This window comes from Anser anser, assembly GCF_964211835.1.
Source record: "Anser anser genome assembly, chromosome: 3".
Taxonomy (NCBI): Eukaryota; Metazoa; Chordata; class Aves; order Anseriformes; family Anatidae; genus Anser; species Anser anser.
Window position 1 is genome coordinate 94,887,998 of NC_139722.1, and position 12,694 is coordinate 94,900,691.

General features: G+C 35.5%; 1 protein-coding gene across 1 annotated transcript in view; it reads right to left on the reverse strand.

Moving 5' to 3' along the window:
* The window catches only part of DYNC2LI1 (dynein cytoplasmic 2 light intermediate chain 1), a 52,259-nt gene that overhangs the window by 39,187 nt on the left and 378 nt on the right, over positions 1-12,694 (reverse strand). Inside the window, exons 2-11 of the mRNA XM_083829118.1 lie at positions 12,573-12,690; positions 11,487-11,521; positions 10,874-10,943; positions 9,748-9,836; positions 7,421-7,607; positions 5,196-5,264; positions 4,123-4,200; positions 2,539-2,615; positions 2,103-2,173; positions 1,561-1,658 (exon numbers count right to left, since the gene is read on the reverse strand). Coding sequence (XP_083685244.1) covers positions 1,561-1,658; positions 2,103-2,173; positions 2,539-2,615; positions 4,123-4,200; positions 5,196-5,264; positions 7,421-7,607; positions 9,748-9,836; positions 10,874-10,943; positions 11,487-11,521; positions 12,573-12,690 — 892 coding nt within the window. The remainder of the gene's footprint in view (positions 1-1,560; positions 1,659-2,102; positions 2,174-2,538; positions 2,616-4,122; positions 4,201-5,195; positions 5,265-7,420; positions 7,608-9,747; positions 9,837-10,873; positions 10,944-11,486; positions 11,522-12,572; positions 12,691-12,694) is intronic.

A 12,694-nucleotide genomic window follows, 5' to 3' on the forward strand; every position in this document is an offset into this window, starting at 1 on the left:
TGAGAAATGTATTCAGACATATCTGAAAACATTCAAGCTGTGCACTTAAATGGCCCAAATGCTTCTGTTTTCTGAGTAAGGGATTGTTACTCGGAGTTATCTTACCCTTTAGAAAGGGCCAGGAAATGGTGTCTAACTTCACACTGCAGCTGCTAAGGTTCCACAATATATGGCAGAAAAATGAAAGTGGACTGCAGTAACCATTCTGGTTGCCAGCAATAATTAGCTAATGAGGCCAGATGATAAATCCATTGCTTGCTGGCAGATACACCTACCTGCAGATTTGAATAACTGGTATAGCGTTACAGTCAGAACCGAGTCCTCTGCGGTACTTCAGAAAGTCAGTTTAAATAATTTACCGATCTATTCCTATGGCCAGAGCACTGCGACTGTCCAGGAACACATATGTACACAGTTCACATCCTATATCCAATAATTACTGTGAGCTGTTCTGAGGGGGGGTCAGGAGTTACTGGGTGCAGGACAATGGTTTTTAAAAAGGCTATGAGCAAAAGTTATGTGAAAACTAGATTACCTTTATAGTTTTTGAAAAGTACAAATTTAGTCTTTATCATGTAGGGACATACTGAATTGAGAATGGCATCTTGGTTATAATTTATTCTGGTCAAAAACCAACAGAAATAATTTGTAGGCTTTGATATCAAATGAATGAGGTAATGAAGAGGTAAATTAAGACACCTTCTCACCAAGAACGGAGACCCATAAACTAAAAACTAGAAAAAGTCCAGTTTGTGAAGTGTAACTTGAGGCACAGTTTGATAGCCCTAACTGACTTCCTTGCGTGCCCAGATAAGCTGCAGGGGCAGAAAATGGACAGGGGTGAAGAACTGTGGTACAGTCAAGTACACAAGGAGAAAGCACCAGCCAGCATTTGCTCAGGTCAAATAGAAAATAATTTTGTTACTAATGGCAGCAATTACTTTTATTCAAAAGAAGTACATGGGGGTTTGCATCTTGCAACCAGAAACTTCTGAAATATGTACAAGATTTATTATTGTGTAGGTGCCATGATATTCTAATTACTTTGCAAATCCTAAAACTTTCCATAGACTTCCCATAGCAAACCAGCAGATTTTGGTAAGGAATTCTAACACACTCGCCTTTACTCAAAGCCTCATGCCCTACGAGAAAAGGGAGCAGTAGCTTGCTGTAATCTTGAAGGCATTCTCCTCTTGGAACGTCCCTGTCATTTGGTTTAGCCACTTGGGCATATGGCACCTTATAAAACACCAAAAAAGGTGGAGTTGAGAATAGCTTCTCTCAATATAATGAAAGGCAACAGCATAACTTTGGAAAAAACAGGGTTACATTGGTACTTATATAATTTCTATGTGTAGGAAGGTGACCAAAGATGTAGAAGCTAATAACCAAACCACCACTGCATACCAATCTCTCTCTTTTAAAAGTGTATGAATTAAAGAAGTTGGAGGAAACAGAACTGCTAAATGAGACTGAAATTCCAGTCATTGGACTTGAAAGACAAAAGTTACTACTATTCTAAGAAAAAAGAAGCTGTGCAGCAGACATGTAAACACCTACCTTGGGAGGAAAGGTCTTCTCAAATACTTTTTTCCACAGTTCCAAAGGAGTGTTTGCACGCATCTTTCCAATATCGCTGTCAGAGGTGGGTGGTGGTCCTAAGGATTTCAGCACAGAGTAACACAAGTACGTTGTTATTACAACATGAATTACCAAATCATTTTGGATAATGATCCACCTAATTTAGCATTTCATGTTCTGCAGCGACAAGCTGCAAGAAGACTTGAGAAAGCATTGATCTCCCACCATGAAACAGGCTGGATGGTACTGTATATTACATTTTCTTTTAGATCGAAGTTTGTTCGCCTTACTATTTGATGGAGTCAAGATACTTTATTAAACTACCTAAAACTGCACAAGTAATTCCCAATAATATAAATTATGAATCATCGTTTTAATTTTTTAAGCCCTTTGCTTCAGTGATGAGTTAAAGCAGAGAGTGTTGTGTTATAATTTAACCTTACTTTGTATCTGCTTATTTTTTTTTTCTAATTTTCAAAAACAATTAAACAACAAACACGATGAACTTCAAATGTCCTAACCTATTTGGCTCAGGGAATCCAGGCCTGCTGGTATAAATAGAGGTTTGCTGTGATCCACTGATACAGACTTGCTAAACAGAAAAAAGAAAATATGCAAACGTTTAGTAATTAACTAAAAACATTACATTACTCCAGACAAGACTAGGCTCTTATTGGGCTTTGCATGCAAATATAGGTAAATAAAAGTCTATTCAATGCTAGTGGTGACCATATTTCTATTCTGTCAGTTTGGGGATCAAAACCAAGGCATTACCACTGTTCTGCACAGAGACACGGAGCTGAGACGTGAGTAAAATGCCACAAACAAGCTTCTTGCAGAGAAAATACTTTTGAAAATAAAAACAAAAATAAAAGTGTTCTGGTGATTCAATTATTTTTATTAAATACTTCGAGACTCTGGGCAAGACAATTAATAATCGGACAATAATTTTGTTACCTTCTCTCATAGCCAAATGCCAAGTGATTAATAAGAACACGGGCTTTCAGCTGGAGAGCCTCAGATTTACTGGTAAACTAAATGAATGAGAAAAAGTATACATTATGATCTTCCATTGTAGAAATACTACATTATGTCATCTGCACAGAGGATTTCAGATACAGCATGGTTGATTTCTGACACCAGTAAATTTAGTATATGTTTCCTGGATTTACTAGAGTAAAAGTCTCACCCTCCCGTTCCAAAATATAGCAAGAAAAATATTTAAAAATATTGATTCACAACTTCTGAAATATGCATGTTAAGATACAAGAATCTTTTGCCCAGAACTAATGTGCTAGTAAGATTTTAAACTACGTTAAAAATTATCCAGAATACCACAAACACTTAGAAATGTAATAAATAACTATAAAAGTGTTCATGCATGATAAATGTAGCTTGATAGCAACAGAACCAGTACAGATTTTTTGGAAAACACTTCCCAGAATATCTTCTCAAGCGGAATGCTTATTCCTCTCTAAGGTATTACATATCCTAACAGATTCAAGTCTTTGAGAAACAAGTCAGATCTCTCCTGTGGGAAATGGACTTTCTCTCACTCATTTCAATGGGGATCAGTATTGGTATCCAAAAATCTTTAAACTCCTGGTTTTTATTTTTTAACTAAAATAATACATAGATACTTTATTTTTTTTAAAATCAAGATAGTAATATTCTCAGTTAATGAAAGATGAATTCATACGTCAATGTACAAAAGCTGTACAATTTTATATAGATTGAAAGGGACATGCTGTAAGTACAGCAATTTAGAGCAAACTTAAGTTGTTTAGCAACCAAAATAAGCCACTATCACAAAAAGGCTTTACATAAATGGTGGTTGATAAAGTTAGAACCATCTTCTGATGTAGAGAGAGAGACCAGGAGGCAGCTGTTTTGGGTTGTGAGGCTGACCGTGCCTATTTTTGCCTTTACTCAGGAGTCGATCTGCCAAGTTCAGATCAGTTTCTATACCCACATAAATACTTCATCATCCTCATGGTTCTCTTGAGTTGGCGGTTCCTACTCAGTGCTGTGAAAAAGTCCTGGTTTTATTTTTCAGAAGTGCAAGTGTGGTAATCAGGTACACCTAAACTGCTGCGAAGACATGCCCTTGGAGCCAGGTTTTTAAGCCTTCAGAAGCCTGGTCACTAGACCTACGTTCACACGTCTACCGAAGAGGGCAGTTCTCTAATGCCACCTAGGACAATCACTTTCTCCTGTCCTGCTTTCTCATACCAGCAAAAACTTTGGCCAGCCACATAGTAAACTCAGTACAGCAACTGAGCTGGCTAACAGATAACCATTTTTCTTTAGTTTTTGTTGGCACTGGAAATTAGGTATGTTGCTTGTTAACACGGTATATTCATCTATCCCCTGCCAATCTCTGTAACCCACAGAACATATGAGCTCATTAAGAAAGCTACTGTAAAACCTATTAAACCCTATTTTCTCTAAGAGTTTTGCATTTCTATTTTTAAAACATTGTTTCATATCATAAGTATTGCTCATCTTTTCTTTCCTTAGTTAGAAAATGAAGATACATACCACCAATGATGCTCCATAATAATGCGAAATAAATCGAAGTGTCTTGCTTACTGTTTTCCTCATTTCAGAGTCAAACTCCTAAAAAAAAAAGTTGATATTGGAACATATGCATTAGAAACAAAAAACAAAATATAACAGCTAGAACTTTTCATTTTTTTTTGTATAAACTGCAATGCAGTTAGGCTACAATATATGAGGCGTTCAGCTGTCAGCATAATTATATCGTAAGACAGAATCAGTAACAGCCTACTCTGAAAAGAAATGTCACAATTTCCCTTTGTTTCTTTTTTACAGAGGGAGCATAATTCAGGCAAAATGTTAGTCTGGAAAAAGTTTCTTAATTGGGAATGTGTATTCCATTTCCAATTAATTTCTGTTTCCTTTTGTTTTAAAATTTTAGAAGTACTGCCTTCAAGAAGGATAAGAATTCTATTCTTTTTATGAAAATATTTAACTTTCAGTAAACCTTTGGCTATATGCTCTTTAAATTCTAATAACTGTCAGATATGAAGAGTGCAAAAAAAAAAAAAATACCATTTCACCTATGTTCCTTTAATACAAGATCATACAGATGGCCTTCCCTGGAGAAAGGAGGCAAAAACCTGGTCCCAGTGAAGCTTGCAGGAGTCTTTCCGTAGACCCCAATGGCATTAGGCTGTTGTTCTGTGTTTATTACATAAGAGTCACTTAAAAAATGTAAAAATCAGTGTCCAAGGCTCAGCATAAAGCCTCGGTAATAAAGAATTAACTCAGAGGGTCAGCCGGGTATCCACGTAATATCATCAGAGAAGCAGAAGTTGCCAGCACAGCAGATAAAAATCAAACAGACTGTTCTAGCTTCTCATGATTAAGTGCCACTTGAAAAATGAGTATGCATTTGTTTGGACTTTTAAAGTACTAGGAGAGAATCCAGCAGTACCACATTTCTTTCCCCTCCCTACTCACTTGTCCGTAAAAACTTGAAAAGTACTTAAAAAAAAAAAAGTTGCAGAACAAAATGATAGGTTACTGTTGTTGCTGTCACAATTACCAACAAAAAAAACAGAAAATAAAATAACATAAAAGTGACTTACATGAAAAATATCGTATTTGCTTCCAATAATCACCAAGGGTATTGGAAAAGGGTCAACCAACTCGTAATCCTATTGAACAGATATATGACAGTTAAGCAGTGTAAACAGGTTGTAGAAGATAGCAATAGTTCAAACTGAAAGGGGTTACATTAACTTACAGGAGACGAGGTTTATTCTTTCAAAACCTTAAGTCAGATGAATAAACTTCAATTCTATATCCACACCATATTCTACAGTTCTTTCATTTTCTTGTAAACGGTCAGGAAATAATCCCTCTGGGCAGTCACAAAACTCAACGGCATAGAAGGGCTTTTGCACTGTATACTCCAGTTCCAACATTAGATGGAAAAGGAAGAGGGGAAAACCCTCTCATACGTTCACAGACCTCCCACCAGTTTCGATTAGTGTATCTGGAAGGCTTTTGTGTAGTCTACATGAAGTGAGACTATCCCCTTGTGCTCACACAATGACAATCAAGCTGCTTTGGTTGCACAAGAGTGGAAAAGAAAGAAGTCGTAGCAGAAGTTGACCTAACTGTTCTCTTCTAAACCTGGTTACTTCACATGCAGGAGAAACGACAGTGCATTAGCAAGACGATGCAAATACAGAAGATCCTGTACTTTGAGGGGAAAAATAATGGCTTCATCCCTACACTGTCAAGGTGAAACCTCTGAGCAAAATTATCATAACTTAAAATTGGATGCATAGAACACAGACCTGAAAAAAATAAATAGGTGAAGCGTTAGTTTCTTAACTGAGAAAAAAAAACTAATTAGAAATAACATCAGAAACATTAAAACTGGCATCCAGCCACCTTTAAGCAAGGTCTGCACTTGATACATTTATGCTTTAACATCATAGCCAACTTTATCCAGTCTAGTGGAATATATCTAATCCTTAAAAAAATAATAATGATAAATCAAACTAACAAACAAAAACAACACAGAAAACCAAACCAAAATCTTATCAATTCTTCTTTATCACAAAACTGTTTAGGTATAAAGGAGCAAAAAATTTTTTCCTTGAATCGTCATTTACTTTTTTGATTATGAAAGACGGTATTTCCTCCCACAACATTGACATAATTTTTTCCTTGAACAGTGATGAAGGTTTCAAGAGAACCCAGTAGTAACATAACATTTTGTTTACATCCTTCCTGATTTTGATAATGAAGGCTGAATGGAAATCCGAGTTGAGAAGGTATAATTGTGTTCCCTACAGGGCAACTATAGCAAGTCTTCTAAGCAATTAGCGGCATTATGCTTTTTACTATTGAAAAAGTTTGCAGTTTTCCAATTCATAAGCTCTACAAGTTAACTTGACATTGTGGTCATGATTTGTTGCTGAGTGTGTTTGTAGGTATTTTCTTTTTGTGAAATACCTTCTCTAAAAGTGAAAAACAAAATCATTTTCCAGCAGAACTCAAATGCTATACTCTAAATCTATAAACCTACTGAGTGTTGCGTATGTTGCTTTCTCAAAAATTGAAAAGTTACTTTTCAATATAAGCATTTGCTACATTACATTATATAGAAGCATTTTATAGAAGCTACAGCAACTAGATTTATGTGCCGAGCCTTTGAACTGTTGAATACTTATTTATGCATTATATATGCACAACATTTGCAGAGGTTTAATGCACAATGATTTTTCATTTCTATTGCACATAATCTAGTTTAGCTTTTCCAGAGATTTAGTTAGCAATTATGTTTAAAGGACTGATGTTAACATTTCTGAAACTTTATAATTTAATTAGTTGTCAGATTATCAAAAGGCATTGAGTTTGTGATAGACATTTAAATAAATGCAAAGTATATAGTCATGTTGATGGCTGTTATAACCATATTCTTTGCTTAAATTTGTACCTTCAGCTAGTCTCTTGCTAGATGACTTTTGTACATTCTAGTTTTCATCTTCATTTTAAAAAGATGAGGGGGAAAAAGCAAACTGCTACTCTAAAACTATTTCTTTTGATTGGTGTAACATGCCATAACAATCACATTAGATATCTAACAAAAAGATATAAGAAACCTTCTTTCCTTGTTTCTGCTCTTATTGAATTTTTATTAAATTGCTATAATTTTCCAGTGAACAGGTTCATCTACATCAAATGGATTTCCAGTCATGCATAAAAATCTAAAAGAGTTGTTTATGATTTTCAAAAGCATTATCTTTAACTGTATAAAGGCCTGTGACATCTGGAGAAAATATTAGAAGTAACTTACTGGATGATCCTTCTGCAGACTGTTCCGCATCCTCTGTTTAATTTCAGTAGCTACTTCAGGATTTGTTTTTTCCAGTTTGGCTAAAATTTTATTCACGTGGTCCCTAATGGCCTGTAGAAGATTCTCCATGGTACTCCAGAGCTCATTAGGTTTGGACAGATCCAATACAAGAACTACAGCAAACGACCTATTAAAAAAGACATTATCTGGTCAAACTTTCAGTGCCCGAGACAATTAACATTTTCATACACAACCATATATAATATATAATAATATATACATATAATATATAATATAAATGCTGAAAGCACCAAATGCGAAAATACAAACACTAAAATAGAATCGAATGTGACAGCAAAGGCAGATGGCTTTTAAGGATGCTCTGAACACTGAGCAAACCACTCCATCTTTTCTTGTTCAGAACTATTACTTTGGCAACTTTCCATCAGAGGGTTTGGAGATTCTATACATAAAACTTTCTGTCCGGAGACTTTGATACAAAGAAATAAAATATGCAAACATCCTGATCATATTCATCTTCTACCTGTGTGACTGGGCACTTCTGCTGTCATGTATCTTTGTCCCCACTTAAGTCTACACTCCCCGTTAGCAATCTCAGCAAATGGTCAGGATCTTTCTTAACCATGAATATATTAGAGGTTTCTATACTTTCATTATTCTTTTGTAATATTAAATAGAAAAAGCTGGTTAAGGGGAATTATTCTGTGTCATGGATGGTGCCAATTAGCTGGAACCTCAAATGAGCACATGAGAAAGTCTTCTGAAAGACAGAATGACAAATGGAAGAAGTCAGAGCACTCAAAACCAATTACCAGGCTTTTAAAGGTGATTATAATGGAAAATGTTTATGTATAAACTCCTCTCCTGCCACAGCCCAAAACTCCAGCAGTATTACAATACAAACGTGAAGGAACACATTGGAAACGCAGAAAATTGACTGGATGTAATAATTTTTTCCCCACTTCCATCCTGACAAGAAATAGGGGATTCCAGACCAGAGTGATTATCAGAAAACTACAAAGCAAAGTAAATGTCCAATTTAACTTTAAAACACTGTGGAAGAAGTCTGGTGAAAAGTCTCTTGGTGCAACAAAACATAGTTCATGGAACTTTTAAACAAGCAAACTCCTTAACTATAGATGGATAAGAAAATCAGTGAAAAGCTCCTATACTTAAGTACTTGAGATGGTAGAACTTGAGTAATAAATATGTTAAAATATTGTCTTATGAACACAGATGATCTTAAAGAACAGAGTTGCTCACTCATCAAAGAACCTTAAGATCACACACATCAGAAGATTCCTTTATCAATAAAATGGGGAGAGAAGATGGATAGAGGTGGAGCTCAGTTAAGTTCATTTAGCGAAAATATGATCATTGATTTTTGTCCCCAGGACCCTCTAGCATCAAAAGGCTTCACATGCCAGAAGTAGTGTTCTTTCACCTTAGTCTCTTACTAAATAACAGCATTATCTCAACAGCCAGAACAGTAGCAAACGTACGTGATAAAAATTGTATCCTTCACATTAGTATTATTTTTCAATAGAAGTTAAAGCTCACTACCACAGAAATATAGCAATGCATCATAATACAAAGGTAACATTTTTTGATCCTTTTCTCCCCTTCCACTTTCCACTCTACCTTCCTTAGCTAGAAAAAAAAAAATGGCACCCTCATTGCATTCTCATTTCTTGATGCATTTTTTCTTCCTAGGCTATTCCACCACTCTTATGTATTATTCTCACTGTATTCTTTTCATTCTCTCTGAATTTCTTCTCTTTATCTTCAAATCAATTCACCAGTTTTAGTCTCTCTTAGAAACATTGTCTCTCATGTCTGACGTTGTTCTCATTGGATGGGCACTTCACTGCCTAAAAATCCAGAGATTTTTTGTGTTATTTTTTGCTTACTCTTTCACCCTACAATAGTGCCCCTCACAGAGATTGTTCCTGCATACAGAAGTGGGCAGCCAGATTTTACTTTTTTCTTATTTTTCTGCTCTTCCACTCCGCATAAAAAGAAGCTATGTTTTCTCTTTTTCTGTAGTTCTAGTTCTGTCTACTTAAGGACAGATCATTTCCTTCATGGTATTGCTTTTTCTCGTTGTTGATTGTCTTACTAGGAAAGCATCATGAAAAGGAAGTTCAACGCAGAGTATCAGTGGTATTACCATGATTTTTTAGAAAAATTCAGAAATATCTTGTCTTACATTTGGAAAGAGTTCTCCACAGTAAGTGGTCTGGAGATTTACTTATGCGTGAAAGACAGCGGAAATTAACACAAGAATTGTAATATTAATCACTTACCTTATGTTGTTGCTAGTGATTGGTATTCGAATCAGTTCTTGTAATGAGGTTCCACCACCTAGTTCCCAAAAGTGAGCTATATCTTTGGGCTGCAAAAGAGTTCCTTTATGTTAGAGCCACACACTTCCATGCAACACCAAGAGAACATCTTGATTCTGATAAGCTGGGTTTTCATGCAAGTGACTCAGAACAATAACATATATTACTTCCCTAGCATTTTCTAAAAAACAAAACCAAACAAAATGTGTTCAGGAAATCCCATACAACACTTCTTAAATACTCCTGGCATGCCTATGTCCATCTTGATGGACGACTACTTTAGAGTAAAGAAGTCAGGAAGCAGCATAATTAATGATAAACATTAAATATATATATATATATGTGTGTGTGTGTGTGTATATATATATATAGTCAGGTTTTTATCCCTTTCTTTTTCTTTATTGTAGTTGAAGACTAATGCTCTCAATCAGAAAAGTAAAAAATCTCTACATTTGCATTTAGCTTCTTCATTTTTATCTTTTAGACCAAGTCAGATTTTCCACTCCCTGCTTCAGTTATAGAAACAGCAAACAGCTGCAGCAATAGTTATTACTGCTGGGCAGTGTAGTGATGAGAGTGGATTCAATATTACTGTTAACATATTCTTCAGTGCAAAAGTTAGCGATATTGACAAGTAACCCAAAACTTAATTATGGTTTAACATCCTCAAAGATGACTGTGTCTCTCATAAATCCAGTCATAAAAGACCTTCCTCGGTTTATACTCATTTCATATTTTAAAGACAAGGTTCATGGCATGCATCCTATGCATCTTCCTACGATTGGAAAATAAAAGCACTCAAACACAACATACAAGGTAGATTTTATAAATGAAACTGGTTGCTTTGTGTGATACTTTGGTCTCAGGTCTACTGCATTCTAGTGAAAGGGAAAATACATTAAAGATTAAAATAGAAAATTAAAATAGTTAATTTTAAGAAGATAATATTCAAAATAACAGTTTTTCCCCACAAACAATAAGCTAAAAATCCCTAAGATTCTTATACATAAAAATAAACTATATATATAACTTAAATAAATAAATAAATACATACATGTTAAGTAAACTATACTTTCTGGGTACTCACTGCATTGTGTCTCCTTGCCCTTCTTCCAAAGGTATACTCCAAAGCTAATGTGGGCTTTGGAATCTCTTCCCTATCCAAGGAAAAATGAAATTACTTCGTCATGATCCTCTAAATAAGGCTAGTTCTACTGTTACTATAGCATAGTTCAGTCAGTTCAGAATTTGGCTTAGAAACAGCAATACAGAGAAAACAATCTCATTTATCAGTTATTGCCAAAGACAGGAGAAGGAGGAGCACCAGTTTGAACTGATGGCCATTTCAGCACTCATGTTGGAGAGGACTGGAGGGAGCAGCTTGATAAGTTCAATCTGTGAGTGATGTATTATGTATTATGAATGTATTATTATGTTTGTATTATGAATTATCACACAATATAACTAATTATATAAAATTAAAAAAAAACACAACACTTTAATAACGTAAAAATGCAAACGTTTACAGATCATTATCAACCCCTAGCAAGTAACTAGCTGGATTACAAGACTATTGCTACTAGTTAACAGTATTTTAAACAGTTCTCTTTTACTGGCAACTGTTTCTTATGACAGCCTTTATTATGATTATCCTCTAAGTATCCATAGTTGAAACATACTTTTAAAAAATTCACACGTACCTCTCAAGACACCTCAGTATAATAGTGGTCTTTCCCTGGAAATTAAAAACAAAGAAGTCTACTGCAATGTCATTAAAGCATAAATAGTTATCACTAAATGAAACTTAGTCTTTTAATATTCCAATAATAAAGTACCTGAAAAGTATAAACTCATGTAATTGTTTGTAACCTTATAGTGGAAACTTAGCTACCAACTTTCTGTCAGAATCAAGCTACGCTACCATTCTTATAGACTAATGGAGATGACAAATACAGCAATAGGACTAGGGTCTGTAAAATTAGACATTAGTGATCCATCTGGACAACTCTGTTAAACTGTTTACCGATCTTTAACTGTTAAAAATATGTCAGCTTTCCACAGGCTTTGCATAAGTTATTACTGATGAGATGGAAATAAAAAGAATGCTTAAGATACAAATGAACACACAGAAAAATATCTTTACCCTGTTGAAATTCAGACACTGAGTACAGTGTCACTTTGAAGGGACTAGCACTTCTACAGTTTTACTCCTCTGTCAATTCCTATCTCAAAAATAAGTGAATTTAATGTAAACCCAAAAAATAATTACATTTTATAACTAAAAAGTATTTTAAAGATTGTTAATTAGAGGTTGTACATATACCAATACTCCTAAAGTAAAAAATATGTTTTTATAACTAACACTCACTTGGTCAAAAAGGCAAGTATTTTCTGATTTACTTTTCAGGTAAATGCTAACAAAAGACAAACATGAAATTAATGAAGACCAATTCTATGGGGTTCATGAGGTAAAACAACCTTGGGCATGTGGAACCTGGAGCTTGCAACCTCTGACAGTCCACGCTCAAGTCTGCCTGACAGAGATACAGACAAAACTCAAAGCAGGATGCCAGTGCCTCTAACTACAACAAAACTGGTGGAAGTGCACTTAAGTCGTTTTGTTACCTGTCCAGCCTTCACAGGGGGAAATTTAACAACGTGTCAAACAATTAAAGAGAGGAGCTTTATTTCGGGCCACTACTTTTACAGAAATTACACCCGCCCCTCCTTGCCCTGACGCAGCTGCGCTCAGGGAAGGCACGGAACCACGCGGCACCCGGCCTTACCCCGTTTTTGCTCCCCACAAACAGCACCGACTTCTCCCAAACTTCCACGCGCTTGCCACCGCCGTCGGGGCTTCCTCTCTTCTCCACCTCAGCTAGCGCGATGTCCCACAGCGCGTCGCTAG